This window comes from Amblyraja radiata, chromosome 3, assembly GCF_010909765.2.
Source record: "Amblyraja radiata isolate CabotCenter1 chromosome 3, sAmbRad1.1.pri, whole genome shotgun sequence".
Lineage (NCBI taxonomy): Eukaryota > Metazoa > Chordata > Chondrichthyes > Rajiformes > Rajidae > Amblyraja > Amblyraja radiata.
The window spans coordinates 67,669,809-67,697,434 of record NC_045958.1 but is presented as its reverse complement, the minus strand read 5'-3'; the positions used below and the strand labels follow the sequence as shown (position 1 = coordinate 67,697,434).

At 43.8% G+C, this 27,626-nt stretch overlaps 1 protein-coding gene across 27 annotated transcripts in view; it reads left to right on the top strand.

The window, feature by feature from the left end:
• Positions 1-27,626, top strand: part of ptprd (protein tyrosine phosphatase receptor type D) — a 578,649-nt gene that overhangs the window by 486,664 nt on the left and 64,359 nt on the right. For all 27 annotated transcript variants that reach the window (XM_033017983.1, XM_033017971.1, XM_033017981.1 and 24 more), the window contains one exon: positions 5,188-5,311. In XM_033017983.1, coding sequence (XP_032873874.1) covers positions 5,188-5,311 — 124 coding nt within the window. The remainder of the gene's footprint in view (positions 1-5,187; positions 5,312-27,626) is intronic.

Below are 27,626 nucleotides of genomic sequence, written 5' to 3'. Positions count from 1 at the left end.
ATGCAAGCCTGAACTAGGAATTGCTCCGCAGCCCTCTGACTGAAACCACCTGTCTCAGTCGCCAGTGTGCGCAACACAATCTCTTCGACCAGCCACTCAATCAGGAATACTGGTATTGCGAGCCTACAGATTATTATATATTTTTTTTTTATTCACAACATGAATCTGCAGGTCAGATAAAAATGCTACATGCCAGACCGGCTTCCTGCTGGTAGCTACCTATCCCAGAGAGGATGGCAATGATGTTTCCAATGAACTAGCAACTCTACTAACTGAGCTGAAGAAATTAAACATGTGTTGAGGGAAACTTCAACGACCTCACTCTACTGAGCAGCCCGATAACCTCTATCACAGATGTTGAGGCAGTGCTCCCCTGGTCAATATGACCCATATGGCCAGCCCGTTCCAAGATGGTCTATCCTGAACCAGGGTAGCCAAGCTGTTCCTACTTGGAACTTACAGAGGTTGCTATGCAAGGCGCCCTGCCAATGTCTCTGCATCAACCTGATCTTCTCCAGAGACAGTGAAAGGTACTAGACAGCCCATGCTGCCAGTAAATCCAAACCCGGGCTGACAGACTGCTCCATTTCGGAGATTTACAGAGGTTAATAAAGAGACCTTACCTGCCAACGTCTCTGAACCCGTGTCGACCTGCTTGTTGGAGCTTCAGCGAGTTCCATTGCAGACCTTGTCTGACCACATCTTCAGCCCCACGCTTGCCAAACAGCTCGTTTCTGGAGCTCAACAGCGATATTGCTGTGCAAGGCATGTCTGCCAGCATTTCTGAGCTGAATAGGACAGATTACTTCTTCGGCCTACAGCCTCTTAGAGCCTTGCTGGAGCTTTACTGTGCAGGCCACGCTACCAGTTATTCCCAGCCTTCTCCTTCGACCCCTTCTGCTCCTTCGGAGCCTTAGTGGAGCTCACTGAACAGGCCACGCCTGCCATAACTCAGAGTCTGCCTCGACAGGCTACTCCTGCGGCCTTCTGCCTTTTTTAAAGCCTTTGCTGGAGCTGACTGTGCAGATCGCGTTGCCAATTTATTCCCAGCCTGGATCGACAGGCTGCTCCTTTGGCCAGCTACTCCTTCGGAGCCTCAGCGGGGCTCACTGGACAGGTCAGGCCTGCCATTACTGCAAGCCTGGTTCAACAAGCTGTTCTTGCGAGGCCAGCTAGTATCTCCCGACTGCTCCTTTCCGGAGCTTCAACGGCGCTTCCTGCCCCTTGAATACAGGGTGAAAAACCGCCGGAATACTGAAGCTTTAACCACCTAGAATGGTACTCCACCCCCGCAGCCGCCTTAAATTCCCCCTGCAAGTCTTCAACTTGCTACATAAGTCCTCTCTGAAGAGATACTATGCAGGCTGCACATTACTGGCCCTGTAAAAATGAGTCATTTTGGGAATTATCTCACGCCTTATAGCTTTTTGCGAAAGCAATAGCTCCAACTGTGTATTAAAGAGAAGTTATAATGCAACTTTCTACTCTTCCGAGTGTTGAGACCCATCTACTGATTTGTAAAAGGCCGTAATGACTCCAGGGCGGTTTTTGGACTTGCTGACATAATTCTTTGCCTACATATTATCACTGGGAAATCCCAACGGATGAAATTGACGTATGGAACATCCAAAAGTCTGGCAGTTATCTGGACTGGCATATTTCCCGGATACTTTTGACCAGATCTTCCTCCAGTGAATCTCCTATCCCCAAAGGGATGGCAAATATGCAACAAGAGCCGGTAGCTCCTTCATATGATTAAGATGAAGCATATCCCCCATTCCCTTCTTCTGAGCGGGAGATATTATAACGCAACCCTGAACCAGGTGTTGCTCCCACAGGCATCTGACTGACACAGCCAGTACATGTCTCCTGAGCTAGGAGCATATTTTTTTCCATTTTATTCATTAATTCATCCATTTATTTTCTCTTTATATATTTGTTTGTTTATTTATTTATTTATTTTACTTACTAGACAGGTTGCGCCTGCTAGTGACTCCGAGTCCTTGCTCCCTTCTGGAGCCTCAACGGAGTTTCTTAGGGGAGGAAATAGAACTCAACCCTGAACCAGGTGTTGCCTCCTCAGGCCTCTGGCTGACTCCCTTTCGGAATTCCAATCTGTACAGGCATTGCCGTCAGATGCTCCAAACAGCCGCTTGCTCCAGTGGAGCCCCATTCTGCCACGGCAGCCACTGTCCTGGTCGAGCTGGTAGCGCTCTTTTTAAAAACCGCCGCTCCTGCTGAGCCTCTGCGGTGCTTGCGATATTTATAGCCATCAGCTCCTTACGGAGCCTCCACAGCGGTCGCTGTCCGGGCCTTAGCCGGCAGCTGCTATTTTTCGAATGCCAGCTCCCGCGGAGCCTCCACAGTGTTCGCTATACCGGCCGCGCCGACCGCTGCTATTTTTATCCCGCCAGTTCCACGGAGCCTCCATGGCGGCAGCTGCACAAGCTGTGCCAGCTTCTCCGGGCCCACTGCCCCTATTTTCGGAGCAGCGGCCCGTTCCTGAAAGAAAAATTTTCTCTTACCTGTCGGAGCAGTATCAAACTGCTCCGATTCTCATGCCATGTGTCAACATATTGACGTGCATGCAGGCTGGCGGGTTCTTCACGTAGTCACTCACATGACTTCGATATCAAATTTAAGTTTGAGCTTTGTTTATTGTCACGTGTACTGAGGTACAGTGAAAAGCTTTTGTTGCATGCTAATCAGTCAGAGGAATGACATTATATTAAAGCACTAGTATTGGAGTTTTTTCTGATGGACTCCTTTGGAAAATTATTCGTGATCAGATACTGTATGTATAGGGTTCGTCAGTGCTTTATCGTTGACCTTTGTTCTATAGACAATCCTTTACTGCAGAGCAATTTATGTTGGACTTTATTGATGGTTTTGGTTACTTTTTCCCCATTGGGTCGTAACTCGACGTACAAGAATAAATATACCTTGTTTTGCACAATAGCAAATTGCCATGTTTGAAAAATCACAATTTCAGTAGCTTGAAATGATGATGGTGCCAAGCGATGAACTGACAGTCAGTGAGTGTGAGAGTAGGAATTTAAATACTTTAGTCCTTAACTGATGAAGGGTTTAAGTAAGTATTATGCTTTGTGGTTTGTAAAATGCATCGCAATATAATGTTTTGCCTATCGATAACAGTTAGGTGAAATAATGCAGGAGCAAGTAAATACAGTGTGTGTGTGTGTGTGTGTGTTTTATTATAGGAAAGTTGGATTAGAGCCTTCTTAAATAGATTACTCTTTTCAACAGAGAGGTCACCCCATAATGCCAGTGACCCTGAAAAATTAATAAAGAAGCTTGCCATGTTTGTGATTGACTCAGTTGTAACTGTGTACATAATGAAGACTTAAGGACCTGTCGTGAGGAGGAACACACATTCTATGGCTGTTTGGTCACAAGTAAATGATTTAAAAAGCTGGTGCTGGCTGACCTTCGGTTGACTTTAAGCTACAGGCTGATTCAATTCCATGTGATTATTGGCTGCATTACAAGAAGGTTATTTAAGGTTGCTGTTGTCCCAAATAAATTTGCTTAGTTTTACGAGGTCACACAAGCAATGCAAGAGAAAACACTTTGCAAGCCTCTGTAGTTTTACAGCGACAGTGCACAGAGTGGTAGAAGGTTTGCCTTAGTTATTTACGTTTAAGTGCACATATGTAGACATTGTTCGCTGCTTCTGAAATTTGATTCCATTGGTGCCAATGGAGTTCTCTGTTGGTAGTGGGCTGCAACACTCAACCACGACTCAATGTGCACGTAACAAGTCGGGATTTCTGTTTTGTCTGAAAGTGTTTTTTTAACTTAATTTTTGCTATGGCATGGTATTAGAAGCCTACATTCTCCTTAACCAATGGAATTAAACGCACAGTAATAAGATTAAGTAATTGTAATAATGTACTGAGTAGTTTACTCTGAATAAAATATTATTTTATCAAAAAGCCCTTATTTCATAATAACTGATTTAAAAAAATATTTTAGATATGGTATGTTTTATCTTTGCCTAGCTTGAAGCAGTATAGCATGGAGCAGATATCAACATGAGTTACGGGGAGAGGTTGGGCAGGCTGGGACTTTATTCCATGAAGATTCTAATGGAGGTGTATACAATCATGAGGGGGTAGATTGACATAAAAGAGATAATGGGAATTTTTCAAATAAATTCTTCCTGTGCCCCAACCAATACGTTTATCCTTAATTTAATGGAACAAAAGCAGATTATAGACAATAGAGAACAGGTGCAGGAGTAGGCCATTTGGCCCTTCGAGCCAGCACCGCCATTCACAATGATCATGGCTGATCATCCACAATCAGTACCCCGTTCCTGCCTTCTCCCCATATCCCCTGACTCTGCTATCTGGTTAACACCACGTTGTTGTTTGTTGGCACTTGCTGCAGGTAAATTTACTGCCATGTTTATGCATTAAAACAAAGCATGGGTACACTTTGAAGAACATCAGTCGCTGTGAAGCTGATTGTGAGAGTTGCTACGGAAATGCAAGTCTTTTTCGATTTTCCTATAAGGAAATCTCGTTAATTAACTCTAGTTAATTAAAAGAGGCATTGGCAACATTTGCAGATCAATAAAGCAGTTGCAGAGCTCGGATATGCACTGAAACCATTTGAGAGTTCAAAATTATTAAGGGTCTCTGCAGCTTGTTTTAAGTTCCTCTGACTGCATTTTGAAACTGCAGAAAGACAAGAAGAACAGTGGTGTGCTCAGAAAATGCTCCAGAATACAACCCAAATCTACAAAGGAAAACAAAAAAGCTTTTCATTGTACCTCGACACACGTGACAATAAACACAGCACAATGGCACAAGTGATAGAGATACTGCCTCACAGTGTCAGAGACTCAGGTTAAATCCTGACCTCGGGTGTTGTCTGTCTGGAGTTTATACGTTCTCCCTGTGATCACCTGGGTTTCCTCCTACATCTCAAAGATATGAGTTAGTAGGTTAATTAGCATCCATAAATTGTCCATAGTGTTTGGAGAGTGGATGTGAAAATAGGATAGCATAGAGCTAGTGTGAATCGATGGTCAGTCGGTTCCCAGTGGGTCGAAGGGCCTGTTTCCTTGCAGTGTCTCTAAATTAACCAAACTAAAACATTGGCTCCAAAAGTAATATTTTGCCTGCATTAATTGATTTTCTTTTTATTTCTCCTTTCTAGTCTATTGATCCTGGCCAGCAGTTTACATGGGAACATTCAAACATGGAGGTCAATAAACCAAAGAATCGGTATGCCAATGTGATAGCATACGACCACTCACGTGTTCTTCTCTCAGCTATTGAGGGTAAGTAAAGCCTTTGAGATGATACACATGTAATGCTCTCAGCCCTGCAATCTCTGTGGTGCGAGTCAAGACTTCCAATTTGTCATACATTGACTTGGGCTTCAATGTGTTAGGAACTACCCTGATGTTGTCCATGTGGGCCATTTTCACTTTGGCAATATCTGAAAGAACACGTCATTTGCCTTTAGTGGAACCCACTCAAATTCCATTTACATTGTTTTTAGAGTTGAGTAAGTTTGATGCAGAGGAATTATCCATCCCCTCTCCTGCCGGTTTAAATCCCAAGTAATGTTGGGAAGAAAGGGCAGCATGGTGGCATAACGGTAGAGCTACTGCCTTAAAAGTGCCGGAGACCCGGATTCGATGCTGACTACGGGTGCTTGTCTGTATGGAGTTTGTACGTTGACCCCGTGACCTGCGTCGGTTTTCTCCGAGATCTTCGGATTCCTCCCACCCTCCAAAGACGTACAGGTTTGTAGGTTAGTTGGCTTGATATAAATATAAAATTATATTTTAGTGTGTGTTGGGTAGTGTTAATGTGCCGGGATCGCCGGTCGGTGTGGACTCGGTGGGGCAGAAGGGCCTGTTTCCACACTGTATCTCTAAACTAAACTAAACTAAACTAATGGGGCTAAAGACTAGTATGTCCCCAGAACATGATGGGGTTTGCATCATTGGTTCCTAAATTAAGTGGTTCCAATCATCCCAAAATCCAAGGAATCTGGGATAATACCAGAGGGACTGGGAAACGGCTAATATGATATCCTTATCCAAAATAGATGGTTGGCAAGAAGTGGGTAGGCCAGTTAATTTAGTCTATTCTTGGAAAACTGATAGAATGAGTTAATAAGGTAATGGCAGATAATTTGTAGAGTCATCATTTGTTCAAGCAGAAGGTAGAAAAAAATGCTGGAGAAACTCAGCGGGTGAGGCAGCATCTATGGAGCGAAGGAATAGGTGACGTTTCGGGTCGAGACCCTTCTTCCAGCATCTGCAGTTCTTTCTTAACCATATATTCAAGCAGAATCACCATGCTTTACTGAAGGGGAAATCATGCCTGACAAATTTGTTAGCATTTTCTGAGTGGGTGGCAGGGAACTAATAAAAACAATAAAACAATTAAATTGGACTTTCAAAAGATGTTTAATGAGGTGCCACACACAAAGTGTTGGGAGGAAAGTGTTGTCTGCATGGATTGAGATTTGGCTAACAGGCAGGGAGTGAGTAGGGTTCTGACCTAAAACGTCACCCACTATTTTTCTCCAGAGATGCTGCCCGACCTGCTGAGTTACTCCAGCACTTTGTGTCTATCTTAGGCAGGAAGTGAGGATGTGTGGGGGTTCGCAACCTGTAACCAGTTGATATTACCGGGATCAGTGCATGTAACGGGGATATTGATAGGTTACATGAGTGGGCAAAAAGTTGGCAAATGGAACACAAGGTGGAGGAACATGAAGTTGTTCACTTTAGAAGGAAGAACGATAAAAACAGATTTTTATTTAAATGGAGAAACACTGCAGAAAAGTGAAACACCAAGCTCCTCATATGTGAAGTGTAGAAAGCTGAGTGCAGCTGGTAGTCAGGAAGGCTAGTGGAGCGCAAGCTGTTATTTCAAGGAAGTTGGAAGTATTACTGGATGGCAGTGGTACTGAAGCTGTTCAATGCACTAGTAAGACCACCCATCTGGAATACCATCAACAGTGTTGGTCCTCTATTTATAGAAAGATATATCATCATTGGAGGTAGTTCGCTTGGATGATCCAGGGAATGGAGAGGTGGTTGTATGAGGAAAGGTTGAGCAGGTTGTGTCTATTCAGGAGAGTGAGGGATAATTATTGGAAAAGATAAGATTCTTGAGGGAGCTTGCAGGGTAAATGCCAATAGGAGATTTCACCTGATGGGAGTGTCAAGGACCAGAGGGCATTGTCTCAAAACAAGGGACCACAGATTTACGAGGAAGAATTTTGACTCTCAAACAGTTATGGATCTTTTAAATTCTTTGCGTCAAATAGCTCTAGAGGTTAAATTATTAAATATATTTAAAGCTGAGATTTTTAAACAGGAAGAGAATCAGGGATTATGGAAAAGGTGAGAAAGTGAATTTAAGGAAGGTTTGGTAGAACACAAAGTGCTGGAGTTACTCAGTGGGTTGGGCAGCATCTCTGGAGGACATGGAAAGGCTTCGTTTTGGGTCAGGACCCTTCTACAGTCAAGGAAAGTGGGGGTCAGTCATAATCTTATTGGATGGAGGAGCAGGCTTAATGGGCCCATATTCCTGTTAACATTTCTTATGGTCAGATGCCCCTCTTTAATAACCTAATGCATTGTGGCGAGAATGTATAATTGGGTTGTACTTTCCTAATATGGTTAATTTAGTACGTGTGGATTAACAGCTTGATGATATTAGTATGATTTATCTAGGAATGCATTAAGGGCTATTTATTATATTGTACAAACAAAATACTAAAGTACTATTAATCTGTGAATTGAAAATAAAAATGGTTTACTGTTTTGGGTAAAGAATTTTTTATCAGTGCTTTGTTTGCAGTTTGCATTTCTCAGAATGTGCATATGTAATTAGAGCTTTTGATTGGTTTTTGTACTTTGTAAAATGCTGAAAAATACAAGTGAATTCAGGAGCATTGTGTACTATTCAAAGCCACCAGGATTAATTGGAGACAATTTTAACATTTAAAATACTAGTTGCCACTAACTATGATTAATTGCTTATTCTAAAATCATTATCATTCTAAAACAATTTATAGTAAACAAGTCATTTCATGATTGGTACTGAAAGCAACTGTTACATTATTTATATTTCAATCAATTAACCCCTCATGCCTCCATCATGTGCTGAACAAAATGGGGACAATTGCGGCAGTCTGAAAAAATGCAGGGACAAAGAGAAAGGGAATCCTTATTAGTTTAAAGTGCGCTGAAACATTCAAAATGTCCATGGTACAGATAATTTGCAAATGGGTTTAATTAGATTTACTGTGAGCATGAACATATTAGCAAAGAATTGGTCCCACCCACATTTAGAGCAAAATTCATGTGGAAACCCTTAATTGACTTGGCGGAGAAGGCTTACAGGAGATTTAATAACGATATTTTAAAGCTATGAACAGTTTGAGTAGGGTGAATTCAGAAAGATTATTTCTTCCAAATCAGTTCTTAGGGGTCAACAGTTTTAAATAGTTATTAAAACTGAGCGAAAGGTTAAGAAAAATGTCTTAAAGCAGAGCTGTTGGAGATTGGAATACTCGAGTGTAGTTGCGATAGAGACAAGCAAACCTTTTCAAAGGAACATGTTGAAATATTTGAAAGCAAACGAGGTACAATACTACGAGGAGCAAGTGGGTCAATGCAGTTCGAAATTACTGTGGTAATGAGCTGTGTTGGGTTCAATTGCACCTTCTGTACTGTAGATGTCGATGGTTTGACAATTCTTTGTTTTAATAGCGGTTCATTTGGCAGGGAAACATTCAGGGCGGTGACGGAATGGAGAAGAGACGACTGCTATCAATCATGGCATATTATTGAAACACTGTATACATAAAAAATACTGACACTTTCTTCTGATGTGCAAGAAACTAGGTTGAAACAAGGCAAATTCTGATCCAGCAGATGGTAGGGACAATTTTAATCATCCCGGATGGCAGTACTCAGAAGGGCAAGCAGTTAGCAATGTAGGTCAGAACGTTAATAAACATTCAGTCCATGTTAATTTCAGTCCATTTTTCCCATGGGTGAGAATAGGTGGTGACGAATCATGTGAATATATCACATGCAGAAACCTCTCTGTAAAATTCCTACTTAGCATACTTATCCTCAAACCACAGACCATCATATAAACCAACCTCCTTTCCATTGACTCCATTTACACCTCACGCTGCCTCCGCAAGGCCAGCAGCATAATCAAATACGGTCGCACCTCGGCCACTCCCTCTTCTCCCCTCTACCATCAGGCAAAAGGTATTGAAGTGTGAAAACACACACCTCCAGATTCAGGACAATTTCTTCCCAGCTGTTATCAGGCAACTGAATCATCCTACCAACAACTAGAGGACAGTTTTTTTTGGGTTTTTTTTTCTCTATGGATGTACGGAAACCTAATTATTTATTCTATGTAAAGCACTTTGGTTTCAACGCGAGTTGATTTAAATTTACTTACTTACTTACTAGTTCTGAGCTACTACAGGTCAAGTCAAGTCAAGTCAAGTCAAGTCTATTTGTCACATACACATACGAGATGTGCAGTGAAATGAAAAGTGGCGATGCTTGCGGATTGTGCAAAAAAAACTACAAAACAGAATCAGTAACTACATATTTGTGTGAGAAAAACAGCAATTTTAAAAATACACAACACAACAGTAAAATGGTACAGTAAGTTAGTCCCTGGTGAGATGGGAGTTTACAGTCCTAATGGCCTCTGGGAAGAAACTCCTTCTCATCCTCTCTGTTTTCACAGCATGACAGCGTAGGCTTTTGCCTGACCGTAGCAGCTGGAACAGTCTGTTGCTGGGGCGGAAGGGGTCCCCCATAATGTTGCTGGCTCTGGATCTGCACCTTCTGATGTATAGTTCCTGCAGAGGGGCGAGTGAAGTTCCCATGGTGCGTTCGGCCGAACGCATTACTCTCTGCAGAGCCTTCTTGTCCTGGGCAGAGCAGATTGCAATGTTTCCGGACAAGATGCTTTCTACAGCCGCTGAGTAGAAGCACTCGAGGATCCTCAGAGACACTCTGAATTTCCTCAGCTGCCTGAGGCGGTAAAGACGCTGCCTTGCCTTACTCACCAGTGCGGCAGCGTGTGATGTCCATGTCATATCCTCTGAGATGTGGACTCCCAGGTATTTAAAGCAGCTCACCCTATCCACGGTATCCCCATTTATCTTCAATGGTGTGTACGTCCTCGGATGTTGTGCCTTCCTAAAGTCCACGATCAACTCCTTAGTTTTTTTGACATTCAAGAGGAGATTGTTGTCCTGACACCAGTGTGCCAGATCAGCCACCTCTTCCCGGTAGGCCTTCTCATTGTTATCGGAGATCAGGCCCACCACCACAGTGTCATCAGCAAACTTGATTATAGAGTTGGAGCTGAACCTAGCCACACAGTCATGTGTGTACAGGGAGTGCAGTAGGGGGCAGAGGACGCAACCCTGGGGGTATCCTGTGCTCAGGGTGAGGGTCTTCGATGTATTTCCTCCCTTCTTGGCACACAGGAGAGTGTTAAGCCCCAATTCCAGTAGCTTCTCAGCAGGTCTGGTGGGGACTATCGTGTTGAAGGCTGAACTGAAGTCTATGAACAGCATCCTCACATAGCCTCCCTTCTGGCTGTCAAGGTGAGAGAAAGCGGTGTGCAGAACCTGGGAGACCGCATCGTCTTTGGATCTGTTCAGACGGTATGCGAACTGTAGCGGGTCCATGTTGCGAGGGAGGAAGGCGCATATGTGGTTCTTGACCAGCCTATCGAAGCATTTCATGACTACCGAGGTGAGGGCCACCGGTCAGTAGTCATTCAAACAAGCTGGGGAGGCATTCTTTGGTACAGGTACAATGACGGATCTTTTGAAGCCAGCAGGGACCACGGACATGGCCAGGGAGAGGTTGAATATTGTAGTGAGCTAGCTGAGTAGCACAAGACTTAAGTACTTGGACAGAGGCCCGGGAACTGTTGGAGCGAGTGGACGAGGGTCAGGGCTGTGAGTATTTAAATCGAGCGCGGGGCTTTCTTTCACAGAGGCCCGGGAACCGTTGGAGCAAGTGGAGGAGTGTCAGGGCTGTGAGTATTTAAATCGAGCGTGGGGCTTGCTTTCACAGAGGCCCGGGAACCGTTGGAGCGAGTGGAGGAGGGTCAGTGCTTTTACCGAAATCTGTAACGTTCCACACTCCATAGGGAGGGAGGGTTCTGGTGGAAGCCGCTGATTGGTGGAAGCAGACTAGAGGAAGCAGCAGATTGGGTGCAACCTCAGGTTAGCATTTCTGCTTTCTGGTTAAAGGTACAGTGCTTTAGTAAAGGTACAGTGAGCTAAGGGTACAGTGGGCTAAGGGTACAGTGGGCTAAGAGTACAGTGGGCTAAGGGTACAGTGAGCTAAGGGTACAGTGGGCTAAGGGTACAGTGGGCTAAGAGTACAGTGAGCTAAGGGTACAGTGGGCTAAGGGTACAGTGGGCTAAGGGTACAGTGGGCTAAGGGTACAGTGAGCTAAGAGTACAGTGGGCTAAGGGTACAGTGGGCTAAGAGTACAGTGGGCTAAGGGTGCAGTGGGCTAAAGGTACAGTGCTTTTTGTTTATATAATAAAGGTACAGTTTAAAGGTCAAGAGGGAGCAGCTGTTTGTGAGTCAGATACCTGCTGATTTCTCCCAGCAGTTTCTATTGTATTGTACTTGTATCAGATCCAGGGTAAGGCGGGAGAATGACAGCCAGAGCAGTGTACTGTTCTGGATGTCAGATGTGGGAGGTCATGGTGTTGGATGGCCCTCCAGACGTCCACATCTGCACCAGGTGCATCGAGATGGGGCTCCTAAGGGACCGTATTAGGATCCTGGAGCAACAGCTCGATGACCTCTGTCTGGTCAGGGAGAGTGAGGAGGTCATAGAGAGGAGTTATAGGGAGGTGGTCACTCCAAAACCACGGGAGAGAGACATGTGGGTCACGCTAAGGAAGGGCAAGGGGCAGAGGCAGGGACGAGTGAGTACTCCAATGTCGGTACACCTTGCAAATAAGTACCCCTGTTTGAGTACGGATGAGGGTGACAGCCTGCCCGGGGGTAGCGACAGCGGACGGGCCTCCAGTGCAGAGACCGGCCCTGTTGCTCCGAAAGGTAGGGACAAAAAGAAGAGGGCAATAGTAATTGGGGACTATTGTTAGGGGGTCGGATAGGCGATTCTGTGGACGCAGTCGGGAGACCAGGATGGTGGTCTGCCTCCCTGGTGCCAAGGTCTCGGACGTGTCTCAACGCGTCCAAGATATCCTGAAATCAGAGGGAGAGGAGCCTGAGGTCGTGGTACATATAGGTACCAATGACATAGGTAAAAAAAGGGAAGAGGTCCTGAAGGGAGGATTTAGGGAGTTGGGAGGAGAGTTAAGGAAAAGGACCAAAAAGGTAACAATCTCAGGATTACTGCCTGTGCCACGCGACAGTGAGAGTAGGAATGGAGCAAGGTGGAGGATAAATGCGTGGCTGAAAGACTGGTGCAGAGGGCAGGGATTCAAATTTCTGGATCATTGGGACTTCTTTTGGGGAAGGTGGGACCTGTAAAGGATGGGTTGCACTTGAACCCGAGGGGGACCAATATCCTGGCGGGGAAATTTGCAAAGGCTACTGGGGAGACTTTAAACTAGAATGGTTGGGGCGAGGGACTCAAATAGAGAAAGCTAGTAGACAGAATGGGAGGCAGGAAGCCGAAAAGGGAAGCACTCGGACACAAGAGGAGAAAGAAGAAAAAGGAAATAAACAGAGAATAAGAGGCGGGGGGTTTCTTAAATGTGCATATTTTAATGCTAGGAGTATTGTAAGAAAGGTGGATGAGCTTAGAGTCTGGATAGACACCTGGAAGTATGATGTTGTGGCGATCAGTGAAACATGGTTGCAGGAGGGCTGTGATTGGAAACTAAATATTCCAGGATATCGTGGTGTGATAGAATTGGAGGGGCAAGAGGTGGAGGTGTTGCATTACTTGTCAGGGAAGATATTACAGCAGTGCTTTGGCAGGATAGATTGGAGGGCTCATCTAGGGAGGCTATTTGGGTGGAACTGAGAAGTGGGAAAAGTGTAGCAACACTAATAGGGGTGTATTATAGACCGACAAATGGGGATCGAGAATTGGAAGAGCAAATATGTAAGGAGATAGCAGATATTAGTAGTAAGCACAAGGTAGTGATTGTGGGAGATTTCAACTTTCCACACATAGACTGGGAAACACATTCTGTAAATGGGCTGGATGGTTTGGAGTTTGTAAAATGTGTGCAGGATAGTTTTTTGCAGCAATACATAGAGGTACCTACTAGAGGAGGGACAGTGCTGGTCCTCCTGTTAGGAAATGAGACGGGACGGGTGGCGGAGGTATGCGTTGGGGAGTACTTCGGGTCCAGTGATCACAATACCATTAGTTTCAATATAATTATGGAGAGGGTCAGAACTGGACCTAGGGTTGAGATTTTTGATTGGAGAAAGGCTAACTTTGATGAGATGCGAAATGATTTAAAAGGAGTGAACTGGGACATTTTGTTTTATGGGAAGGATGTAGAAGAGAAATGGAGGACATTTAAAGGGGAAATTTTAAGAGTACAGAATCTTTATGTTCCTGTTCGGTTGAAAGGAAAGTAAAAATTGGAAAGAGCCCTGGTTTTCAAGGGAAATTGGACATCTTGTTCGGAAAAAGAGGGAGATCTACAATAATTATAGGCAGCATGAAGTAAATGAGGTGCTTGAGGAGTATAAGGAATGTAAAAAGAATCTTAAGAAAGAAATTAGAAAAGCTAAAAGAAGATATGAGGTTGCTTTGGCAAGTAAGGTGAAAGTAAATCCAAAGGGTTTCTACAGCTATATTAATAGCAAAAGGATAACGAGGGATATAATTGGTCCATTGGAGAGACAGAGTGGACAGCTATCTGCAGAGCCAAAAGAGATGGGGGAGATATTGAACAATGTATTTTCTTCGGTATTCACCAAGGAGAAGGATATTGAATTATGTGAGGTAAGGGAAACTAGTAGAGTAGCTATGGATACTATGAGTTTCAAAGTAAAAGAAGTACTGACACTTTTGAAAAATATAAAAGTGGATAAGTCTCCAGGTCCTGACAGGATATTCCCTAGGACATTGAGGGAAGTTAGTGTAGAAATAGCCGGGGCTATGACAGAAATATTTCAAATGTCATTAGAAACGGGAATAGTCCCCGAGGATTGGCGTACTGCGCATGTTGTTCCATTGTTTAAAAAGGGTTCTAAGAGTAAACCTAGCAATTATAGACCTGTTAGTTTGACTTCAGTGGTGGGCAAATTAATGGAAAAGATACTTAGAGATAATATATATAAGCATCTGGATAAACAGGGTCTGATTAGGAACAGTCAACATGGATTTGTGCCTGGAAGGTCATGTTTGACTAATCTTCTTGAATTTTTTGAAGCGGTTACTAGGGAAATTGACGAGGGTAAAGCAGTGGATGTTGTCTATATGGACTTTAGTAAGGCCTTTGACAAGGTTCCTCATTGAAGGTTGGTTAAGAAGGTTCAACTGTTGGGTATAAATGCAGGAGTAGCAAGATGGATTCAACAGTGGCTGAATGGGAGACCCCAGAAGGTAATGGTGGATGGCTGTTTGTCGGGTTGGAGGCAGGTGACTAGTGGGGTGCCTCAGGGATCTGTGTTGGGTCCTTTGTTGTTTGTCATGTACATCAATGATCTGGATGAAGGTGTGGTAAATTGGATTAGTAAGTATGCAGATGATACCAAGATAGGGGGTGTTGTGGATAATGAAGAGGATTTCCAAAGTCTACAGAGTGATTTAGGCCATTTGGAAGAATGGGCTGAAAGATGGCAGATGGAGTTTAATGCTGATAAATGTGAGGTGCTACACCTTGGCAGGACAAATCAAAATAGGACGTACATGGTAAATGGTAGGGAATTGAAGAATACAGTTGAACAGAGGGATCTGGGAATAACCGTGCATAGTTCCTTGAAGGTGGAATCTCATATAGATAGGGTGGTAAAGAAAGCGTTTGGTATGCTAGCCTTTATAAATCAGAGCATTGAGTATAGAAGCTGGGATGTAATGTTAAAATTGTACAAGGCATTGGTGAGACCAAATCTGGAGTATGGTGTACAATTTTGGTCGCCCAATTATAGGAAGGATGTCATCAAAATAGAGAGAGTACAGAGGAGATTTACTAGAATGTTGCCTGGGTTTCAACAACTAAGTTACAGAGAAAGGTTGAATAAGTTAGGTCTTTATTCCCTGGAGCGCAGAAGGTTAAGGGGGGACTTGATAGAGGTCTTTAAAATGATGAGAGGGATAGACAGAGTTGATGTGGACAAGCTTTTCCCTTTGAGAATAGGGAAGATTCAAACAAGAGGACATGACTTCAGAATTAAGGGACAGAAGTTTAGGGGTAACATGAGGGGGAACTTCTTTACTCAGAGAGTGGCAGCGGTGTGGAATGAGCTTCCAGTGGAAGTGGTGGAGGCAGGATCGATGGTATCATTTAAAAATAAATTGGATAGGCATATGGATGAGAAGGGAATGGAGGGTTATGGTATGAGTGCAGAAAGGTGGGACTAAGGGAAAATAATTGTTCGGCACGGACTTGTAGGGCCGAGATGGCCTGTTTCCATGCTGTAATTGTTATATGGCTATATGGTTATATGCCATCTGTGCCTCCAGCTTTCCTCGTGTTCACACGTGTCAGAGCCCTCCTCACGTCGTGCTCGGACAACGAGAATGTGTATCCATCCCCAGCGGAGGACCTCTCTCCAGCCTTGCTAGCCAGTGAGTGGGCGGTGTTGTCGTTAGCCGGCAAGCCTGGGGTGATGTTGCCCGTCTCAAAACGTGCGTAGAAAGAGTTCAGGTCATCAGCAAGGGAGGTGCCGGCACTTCCGGTTGAGGGGGGGCTGCTCCGGTAGGCAGTTATAGTCCGTAGCCCCTGCCAAAGGCGTCTGGTGTCCTGCTGCTCCATCTGTGACTCCATCTTGTCCCTGTACCTCCTTTTTGCGTCCTTCACCGCCGTTCGCAGTCGGTAGGACTCTACCTTGTAGACGTCCATATTTCCGGATGCCAGGGCAGAGCTGCAAGCAACGGTGCGAGCATTCAAGGCAACACGAATGGACCTGTCCACCCAGGGTTTTTGATTAGGAAAGATGCTAACCCTTACCGTGGGGACGATGTTATCGGCTATTGTTGCAATGAAGTCCGTGACCGCTTCCGCGAACTCACTGACATCACTGGAACTTGCATGGAGCATATTCCAGTCGACATCGCTCAGTGCATCTTGCAGCATGGCCTCTGACTGGTCGGATCACCGCTTTACGTCCCTCGTCACTGCCGCTTCCTGTACTATCCTTTGTTTATACTCCGGCAGCAGGAAAATGGCAGCGTGGTCAGATTTTCCAAAAGGAGGGAGTGATACGGCCTTGTAGCCCTTCTGGAACGGCGTATAGCAGTCCAATGGTCTTTCCCCCCTGGTGGCACACGTGATGTGTTGGTAGAAGTTAGGCATGACCCTTTTGAGATTTGATTTATTAAAATCTCCAGCCACCACCATAGCCGCATCCGGGTTCTTGTTTTGGTGTCGACATCGCACATCGGTATCTACCTCATTGGAGACCCTTGAACTAGCTTTGATCGGACTTTACTTGACTTTATCTTGTGCTAAATGCTATTCAATAGACAATAGACAATAGGTGCAGGAGTAGACCATTCGGCCCTTTGAGCCAGCACCGCCATTCAATGTGATCAAGAGTCATAGATACATAGAAAATAGGTGCAGGAGTAGGCCATTCGGCCCTTCGAGCCTGCACCGCCATTCAATATGATCATGGCTGATCATCCAACTCAGTATCCCGTACCTGCCTTCTCTCCATACCCCCTGATCCCTTTAGCCACAAGGGCCACATCTAACTCCCTCTTAAATATAGCCAATGAACTGGCCTCAACTACCCTCTGTGGCAGAGAGTTCCAGAGATTCACCACTCTCTGTGTGAAAAATGTTTTTCTCATCTCGGTCTTAAAGGACTTCCCCCTTATCCTTAAACTGTCAAGAGTGTTTTAATGTCATATGTCCCGGACGGGACAATGAAATCCGTACTTGCTGCAGCACAACAGAACATGTGAATATGTAAACATTGTACATAACGGGGAGGAAACAAAAGTTAAATAAATAACAAATATAGTGCAAATAACAAATAATAATATAGTCTTTTGCAGTTCAGAACTCTGTGCATATTTGTTGTGTTTAATCAGTACCTCGTTCCTGCCTTCTCCCCATATTCCCCTGACTCCGCTATCTTTAAGAGCCCTATCTAGCTCTCTCTTGAAAGTATCCAGAGACCGGCCTCCACTGCCCTCAGAGGCAGAGAATTCCACAGACTCACAACTCTCTGTGTGAAAAAGTGTTTCCTCATCTCCGTTCTAAATGGCTTACCCCTTATTCTTAAACTATGGCCCCTGGTTGCGGACTCCCCCAACATCGGGAACATGTTTCCTGCCTCTAGTGTGTCCAAACCCTTAATAATCTTATATGTTTCAATAAGATCCACGCTCATCCTTCTAAATTACAGAGTATACAAGCCCAGCCGCTCCATTCTCTCAGCATATGACAGTCGCGCCATCCCAGGACTGTCATATTCAAGTTATTCCCTTTATCACGTATCTCTACACTGCAGATGGCTCGATTGTAATCATGTATTGTCTTTCTGCAGACTGGCTGGCACGTAACAAAAGCTTTTCACTGTACCACTGCACACGTGATGATAATAAACTAAACCAAACTAAAAAAACTTAAGGTGCCCAAGTTACCAAACCAAACTGGAATTCCTGCTTCAAATCTCAGAGCAAGTGATAAGAACACCCTGAGATGGAAGGGACCTTTTCATATTTGCATTTGAGGGTTTGATGATATTATTGGGGCTTACAGTGGCTTGGCTAAGTATCCTATGTAGGAATTTATAGATAGTTTTCTGCAAGTGATGCTTTCACGTGAATCATGGCCACCCATTCTCACCCGTGGGAAAAATGGACTGGAATTAACATTGTGGTTGATGTTTATTAACGTTCTTATCTACATTGCTGTCTTACTGCCTTCAGCGGCTGTTTATTAGGTAATGACTTTTCAATGTAAATACCTAATGCGTATCTTTGCTCCATCGGCAGATGGCATATTGTGTGAAAAGATTATTATACCTTAAAATGTTAGATTCTGCTGCCTGCAAATATTTAACTATTCAGATGTTATCAGGTGGATTACAATTCCAAATATTCTTGTTGGGTTTCAAGGAGAATCGGCAACACACATAGTAAGCCTGCCATGTTCAGAAACCTGTGTACAGCAAGCAAAATTGCTTTTATGTTAGCCATGATGTCTCAGTTGTTATATCTCTATTAGCACCACTGACCTGATCAGCAGAACCCACAGCTCCGGTATAAGCAACATGTAACAAATACAAAAATGTGTAGTCACCCGTGTGTTAGCCATGATGTTTCATTTGTTATATCTCTATTAGCACCACTGACCTGATGAGCAGAACCCACAGCTCCGGTATAAGCAACACGTTACAGAGACAAAAATGTGTAGTCACCCCCACATAGGAGATTAGTGGGCAAAATTAGGGCACATGGTATTGGGGGTAGAATGCTGACATGGATAGAGAAGTGGTTGGCAGACAGGAAACAAAGAGTAGGGATTAACGGGTGCCTTTCGGAATGGCAGGCAGTGACTAGTGGGGTACCGCAAAGCTCAGTGCTGGGACCGCAGCTATTTACAACATACATCAATGATTTGGATGAAGGGATTCAAAGTAACATTAGCAAATTTGCAGAGGACACAAAGCTGGGTGGCAGTGTGAACTGTGAGGAGGATGCTATAAGAATGCAGGGTGACTTGGACAGGTTGGGGGAGTGGGCAGATGCATGGCAGATGAAGTTTAATGCGGATAAATGTGAGGTTATCCACTTTGGTAGCAAAAACAGGCATATTACTATCTAAATGGCATCGTTGGGAAAAGGGGTAGTACAACGGGATCTGGGGGTCCTTGTACATCAGTCTATGAAAGTAAGCATGCAGGTACAGCAGGCAGTGAAGAAAGCGAATGGCATGTTGGCCTTTATAACAAGAGGAATCGAATATAGGAGCAAAGAGGTCCTTCTGCAGTTGTACAGAGCCCCAGTGAGACCACACCTGGAGAATTGTGTGCAGTTTTGGTCCCCTAATTTGAGGAAGGACATTCTTGCTATTGAGGGAGTGCAGCGTAGGTTTACAAAGTTAATTCCCGGGATGGCGGGACTGTCATATGCTGAGAGAATGGAGCAGCTGGGCTTGTACACTCTGGAGTTTAGAAGGATGAGAGGGAATCTCATTGAAACATATAAGATTGTTAAGGGCTTGGACACGCTAGAGGCAGGAAACATGTTCCCGATGTTGGGGGAGTCCAGAACCAGGTGCCACAGTTTAAGAATAAGGAGTAAGCTATTTAGAACGGAGATGAGGAAACACCTTTTCTCACAGAGAGTGGTGAGTCTGTGGAATTCTCTGCCTCAGAGGGCGGTGGAGGCAGGTTCTCTGGATGCTTTCAAGAGAGAGCTAGATAGGGCTCTTAAAAATAGCGGAGTCAGGGGATATGGGGAGACGGCAGGAACGGGGTACTGATTGGGGATGATCAGCTATGATCACATTGAATGGCGGTGCTGGCTCGAAGGGCCAAATGGCCTACTCCTGCCCCTATTGTCTATTGTCACTCTCTCACCAACCCATTTAACCTGACAACTAGGGCGGTACAGTGGTGCAACGGTCGAGTTGCTGCCTTACAGCACCAGAGACCCTGGTTTAATCCTGACTATGGATGCTGTCTGTGCGGAGTTTGGATTTTCTCCCTGTGACTGCATGGGTTTTCTATGGGTGTTCCGGTTTCCTCCCACACTCCAAAGATGTACAGTAGGTTAATTGGCTTTGGTAAAATTGTAAATTGTCCCTAGTGAGTAGGATAGTGCTAGTGTATGGGGATCGCTGGTCGGTGCAGACTCAGTGGGCCAAAGGGCCTGTTTCTGCTCTATATCTCCAAAATCTAAAGTCTAAAAAGTAAAGACTCATCTCCATGGCAACCCCGGCTTCTCCCCATCTCAGATCTTCCGTTTGTTTTGTTCATTCCTTCCACGACCTTTTCTACATCTTCAAGTACCTTTTTTTAAATCTCTCTCTCCCAGTTCTGGTGAACAATCTTCAGCCTGAAATGTTAACTCTTCTGGCTCTTTCCACAGATGCTGCCTAACCTGCTGATGGTTTTCTGCTTTAATTTCAGATTTCCATCAGTGTAATTAAAAAAAATCAGCAATCTAGTCTAATACTGGTAGGGGAATAAAAAAAACTTGAGGACATTAATTTGAGGTGGGAGGGGAAAGATTTAAAGGGGACCAAGGTGCACGTTTTTTAACTCGAGGATTGGTGGATATATGGGGCAAGCTGTCAGAGAAAGCCATAGATGTGAATGCAATTATAATGTTTAAAACACATTTTGGCAGGTTCATGGATGGAAATGGGACTAGCTCAGGTAGGTACCTTGGTCAGTACAGGTGTGTTGGGCTGAAGAGCCTGTTTCCATGAATCTTCCATTCATGTAGATCTATGACTCTCGGACTTCAGTGCAGCACTGAGGAAGTACTGTGGGGTTGGGGTTCTCTCCTTTCGGGTGAGCTGTTAATTGAAAGGTCCGATCATCTATCTCAGGTGGAGTAAAAGATCACCTGACAGTGATTCAAAGAATCCCCCCTCGACTCCATTCAAGGAGGAAATGCTACACTTGTCACTTTACCTCCCCCCTCGACTCCATTCAAGGACCCAAGTAGTCGTTCCAGGTGCAACTGAGGTTCACCTGCACCTCCTCCAACCTCATCTATTGCATCCGCTGCTCTAGATGTCAGCTGATATACATCGGTGAGACCAAGTGTAGACTTGCCGATCGTTTCACCGAACACCTCCGCTCGGTCCGCAATAACCAACCTGATCTCCCGGTGGCTCAGCACTTCAACTCCCCCTCCCATTCCAAATCCGACCTTTCTCTCCTGGGCCTCCTCCATGGCCAGAGTGAGCACCACCGGAAATTGGAGGAGCAGCACCTCATATTTTGCTTGGGCAGTTTATACCCCAGCGGTATGAACATTGACTTTTCCAATTTCCGGTAGCCCTTATTGTCTCCTCCCCTTCTCCGCTCTCCCTCAGCCCTCTGGCTCCTCCTCTTCCTTTCTTCTTCCCCCACCCTACATCAGTCTGAAGAAGGGTTTTTTCCCGAAACGTTGCCTATTTCCTTCGCTCCATATGTGCTGCCGCACCCGCTGAGTTTCTCCAGAATTTTTGTCAAAGGAAGCCATGATAACCACAACATCCTGGCTGCTAATTATTCCTCAATGAACCTCATTGAAAATATCTGGTCATTCCTGCCTTTGTATTTGAGGAGGCCTGCTGTGCGTAAAGTGCCTGTTGAATGTCCACACATTACAACACTGATTACGCTTCCAAGAGAAAGTACTTAATTTGCTGTGAAGTGGTTTCAGATAGAACATAGAACAGTGCACCACAGCACAGAAATATGCTCATCAGCCCACAGTGTTTGTGCCGAACATGATGCCATTAAACTGATTTCATCCGCCTGCACATGATCCATATCCGTTTGATCTTATAGAAATGTACAAAATCATGAGAGGTATAGATCAGGTAGACGCACATTGCCAATGGCATTGTGCAAGCCTTTGTTGTGCCATTTTTGCAGAGCCTTCAGTTTTGTTTTGAAAACATAGCTTCCAATTTTTAATGAACTTTATTTCTCTGAAGATAACTGCTTTTTGTCTCTGGATGTTGAGTAAATAGCTTATGTATCATCGTAGTATTGCCTTGTACAATGTTTTAGATCAGGAAAGATCGATTAATTTGCATTCATTTAAACTATTACTCCAAGTCTACAGAGAATAATTAGTGTTTTTTGTGTGTTTAGTGGCATTTTACTGCAGTATATGAGACTTTATGAGCCCACTGAAACAAGAGAAAGGGGAAACAGAATGCAATAACAGTTAGTTCCACTTTTAGGCTGTCAAGCTCAACTAAATTCTAATCCTTCCACTGTATATATGGATTCTGGCCTGGAGATCTGCAAGAAAATCAACCATTCCATTTGGTGATAAGGTCATAAGTGACAGGAACAGAATTTGGCCATTCGGCCCATCAAGTCTACTCCACCATTCAATCATGGCTGATCCATCTCACCCTCCTAACCCCATTCTCCTGCCTTCTCCCCATAACCCATGGGATTAGAAACACCAGTCAAAGCCAGGACTGCCAAGAAAAGTTATTTTCAAGATCATTAAACAAACTATGTAATGGGCCTCTGCAAGGGACGCCCACCTTGTCATCATGGATAAGTTATGTTTTCCTATGATCCTGAGAACTAAACAGACCGGAGTTATGCTCCAGGCAGGTCACCCATGGCAGCCAGGTCGAGGGGGAGGCTCCTGACAAAGACTGGTCCACGAACACTTGGACTTTCACTTTCAACTGTGAAACAGGCAGTGGATGGTGGCTTGTCAGTGGGTAGAGCACCACACAGGCTGAGAAAGCACAAGAAATCTACAGCAGGTAGAGACTCCCAACCATCTTGGAATCCATGTTGTTGTGCCTGGGTCTGTTTCTATCAAGGACAGTGTGATGGCCCGTCAGTTTCCGCACGTTTATTGATGTCACACACAGGCGTCCACATGGAGGGACGTTGATTCCTGTGGCTCTCGGATCGAACGGATGTCAAGGGCTATGGGGAGAAGGCAGGAAAATTGGATTTGGAGGCAGAGATCAGCCATGATTGAATGGTGGAGTAGATTTGGCTTAATTCTACTCTTATAACTTGTGAACTTGTCATCTTCAGCCATCTCAAGTCCCACAGAATGGACACATAGTATACAGGTATTTTTGTATCATGCTGCTGAGAAGTCACTTGGACTTGGACTGATGTAGGAGAAGGTGGTGGAGAGGCAGTCTGACTAATTCTGTCACAAAACCCGCTGAAACTGTTTTGCAAAGAAACCTTCAACATTCATTTTACAGTGTTTTTCTAGTGCTGATGTCCTTTACAGTTCTCTTCATTTTATGTTTCAATGGCATTCAAAGGCCAGAAAGCACAGTTAGTTTAGTTTGGTTTGGTTTAGAAATACAGTGTGGAAACAGTCCCTTCAGCCCATCGAGTCCACGCCAACCAACAATCACCCCATGCACTAGTTCTATCCTACACTCTCGGTACTATTTACAGAAGCCAATTAGCCTACAAGCCTGCATGTTTTTGAAATGTGGGAGGAAACCCACATGGTCACAGGGAGAACGTGCAACCTCTGCACAGACAGCACCCGTAGTCAGGATCAAACCCGAGTCTCTGGCACTATTAGGCAGCAATGCTGCTGCTGCACTATTGTGCTGCCCAACATGCTTGGCTTGATCACTCCTTCCATAGTTCAGAGTGTAGTGAGCCTTCCTCGTTGCTCTCACAACTTTATAAACCTGGTTCATATCTCCAACCAAGAGATCAAAGAGAGAGCTGCTTTATTGGTTTGATGAACTATGAACCATTTATCAGTTTCCCAGTCTAACTATTATCTTATTAAATAACGTCCCAGATGTGGCATACAAGTAGAAATCATGCAAGCTGTAGATTGTTGATGCATTATCACAAATTACTGACTGTTATGCTTTTAGAACAAAATGTGCTAACAATAACATAATTACGTGGATGCGTAAATGTTGGCAGCTGTACTGTTTTAATCAAAGCTGCTGCAGAATTGACCAAACATTTTATTTTTCCATTGCAGATGTTATAAAAATATATTGGGACACAAATAAATTTTGTAGTTATCACATGTGAACATGATATGAGGCTGATGAAGGGTTGCAGACCCAAAACGTTGACTGTTTCTCTCCCCATAGATGCTGCCTGACCTGCTGCGCTTTTCCAGCATTTTCTAATTTATATCCAGCTTATGTGTTTTTTTTTAATTTACATTTATTGTATCTATTAATCTATGATTTATTTTGGACACCACCAGAAAATCACAGGGGCACTAAAATGGCATTTAATTTTTTTAAAGTCTTATTTTTTTTTACAATTAACGAAATATAATTTTGTCTGAAGAAGGGTTTCGGCCCGAAACGTTGCCTATCTCCTTCGCTCCATAGATGCTGCTGCACCTGCTGAGTTTCTCCAGCATTTTTGTGTACCTATAATTTTGCCTGAATTTGCTGATAAGCTTCAATATAATTTGACTCAGTCGTCTACTGAGGGAATTGAGCTTATTAGATACATCCAAGATAATTGACACAAGAATACGACCAGGAAGCAGAAATGTTTGAGAGCTAAACGTTGAGCTCTCCTTGAAAAATAATGGGCTGTACAATTAGTTCATCAGGAGGAACTGTAACAAAGACAGATGTCTTTTATAATTGACTGGGGTAGTTATTAAGAGCACATGAAGAAACTATATTATGAAGTTAATGGACAATCCATAGATTTCCTATAAACTAATTAAACATTTTCAACCTCAATTTAACAACAGGGGTCTAACCTCTATGGATAAACTTGATCTCTATTTGAGATGAAAGTTAAATTGATAGTTATGCCTGCTATCCACCATCTAAGGAGATACAGTAGACTAAATTATTTATTCTTATCTCTGCTCAACGGCATACACCCACACTCTTTTCTCCCAGAGATGAGAACGATAAGCAAAGAAGAGGTGAGCAACCGGGAGAACTCTGTGGGTCAGGCAGCATCTGTGGTGGGAAATGGACATTCAACTGTTTGAGTGGGGATGTTGCCTCTACACTGAAACAGTGGAAGTACCTTTGCTAATATAAAGAGATGGTGGAACGAGTGGTGCAAGGGTTAGCGAGCGATAGGTGGATGCAGATGAGGATGGTTAGATTGGTGGATAACCTGTGGTGGAATCCTGCTTGGAGTGTGTACTGTCGTTGTGTCCTTGGGCAAGACACTTCACCTACCTTTGCCTGGGACTAGAGACGGAAATTAGCTACTGATTGGCTACAATCTCACATATTTACATGCAAATGTTCATTAATATGCACTGTCCCTATAAAAACAAATTAAAATTATTATAGGGAAGGGAAGGGTGGAGATTCTGGAATTGATGGGAAAGGATGGTAAAAAAAGGATCTTAATGAGTGGTGGTGGCAGATAGGGACAGCAAAGCAAGGGGAGGGCCAAGCAATTGAGGGGGAACAATATGTGGGGAGGAGGGATAAAGAACTGAGGGATGAGCTGGAAAGGAAGTGTAAGGGGACCCAGCTAGATAGAAGGAGAGGGAAAGGGACAGAGGAGGTATGGACTATCTGAAATTGGAGAATTCAATCTTCATGCCATTGGGTTATAGACTATCCAGTCAGAATATGGAGAACAGTTTCTCTAGTTTACGTTTGGCCACAAACTGGCTGTGGAGGAAGCTCAGTCCATCATGAGTACTGACTTCCCCACTATCAAAGGGATCTATGGGAGGCATTGTCTCAAAAAAGCAACCAGCATCATCAAGAACCCAGACCACACTGAAAACAGTAACATTTAAGTTCAGGAACAGCTTCTTCCCAATGACCATCAGGCTACAGAATGCTACAAACTCCAAATAAACTACGGACGGCCTTGGTTGCAATAAGGACTGTGGATTTTGTTTTGTTTTTGCACTAAAGTGTTTTTTTATTGAACTTATTTTGTTTGTTTATTATATTATCTATTGAGCACTTTTTTTTGCAAACCTGTTGTGCTGCAGCAAGTAAGACTTTAATTGTTCCTATTTGGTAGATATGCCAGTAAAGCACTCTAGACTTGACTGAGGACAGAGAGGAGTGGGAAGGGGAATTATAATGGCTGGCAACCCATTCCACTTCTCATTCACACAGCTTTATCTGTCCTTGGCCTCTTCCACTCTTTCATTCAAGATAGAGTCACAGTGTGATACAGTGTGGAAACAGGCCCTTCAGCCCAACGTGCCCACACCGACCAATATGTCCCAGCTACGCTAGTCACACCTGCCCGCGTTTGGTCCATATCCCTTCTATCCATGTACTTATCTAACTGTTTCTTAAATGTTGGGATAGTCCCAGCCTCAACTATGTCCTCTGGCAGCTTGTTCCATACACCCACCACCCTTTGTGTGAAAAAATCACCCCTCATATTCCTATTAAATCTTTTACCCTTCACCTTAAACCTATGTCCTCTGGTCCTTGATTCCCCTACTCTGGGCAAGAAACTCTGTGCATCTACCGGATCTATTCCTCTCATGAATTTATGCACAAGAGATGAAGAGTCTTGAGCCTAAGCATCAACTGTCCATTTCGTTTCATAGAAAAGCTCAGCAGGGCAGGTTGGGAGAAAAGACAGAGCAAACATTTCAAATCAAAGGCCTTTCGTGAGAAATGAAAAACATGACATGTAAAATTAGATTAAGTTGCGGAAAATATTGGGAGAGGCAGAGAGATCAAAAAGGAATCCCTGTGATTGGGTGGAGAAATCGAATGTATTAAGTGAACCAAGCAACTTAAAGAGGGCAGGGAATAGCAAAAGGTATGTCTGGAGAAAAATGTGAATGGAGAAGATGGTTGAAATTCGCAGGAGAAAGAGAAATGTGAGATACAAAGGCTGGAATGGTCGATAAACTGAATTTGCTGAATTCCATATAGCAGTTTTATTTTATCAAGGATGAACTGGCATGAAGCAACTCATCCTGATCAAATCCATTTACTTTTCTTGCTCTGTGGTGTACTTATTCTGGCAGCAGGAGCTAGGTTGCTTTTGCATGCTGTCAGACAGGGATTAGAGTATTCCAATCATGGTGTGTTGGATCGAATGCTACTCGGGTTGCTAGGGTGATAGGTAGGCACCTTTTTGAAGCTTGCTGAATCAGATGCTTGCTAGATCCTAATTCGAGATCATTATCAAGATCATGAATTAAAGTTTTATTCTTGAGGACTACTGTGGGATTTGTAGCATACATAACAACAAAGTGAGCAATGTATACACTATAGAACTGAATCATGGCAATGTTACCATGAATTCAAAGCATAACAAAAGAAAGACATTGGAGTCTTTTTTTTCCTTTCTTTTTTCCTTGATCTTTGCAGCTTTGCTAGTTTTGACTCATACCCCAATCATAGATAACGGAACATATCGGTGTATGTTAACTTACTGGATACCTTTTCCTAGATTGATTTCCATGCCCTGTCCACATATACTACGGGCATTTATGGTACTTGCTGTTACCCTTCTAAGAATTGCCAAATCAACAAAGATAATTTGTCCGAACCTCCAGCAGAATAAAATCAATGTAAGAAACTCAATCATAGAATCACAGAATGGTTAATGTGTGCCACGTGACCATTTGGCTCATTGAGTACTTACTATCTTTAAATAAAAAATGTCCAGCTGGTCTCACTCCCCTGATATCTCCCTTCAAACCTATAAATTATTTCTTTACAGATACTTATCAGTTCTTCTTGTCAATATTATACCTGAATCTGCTTGCACTACTATCCCAGGCATCCTGGCATTCCATCCTTAACCTCGCACAGCT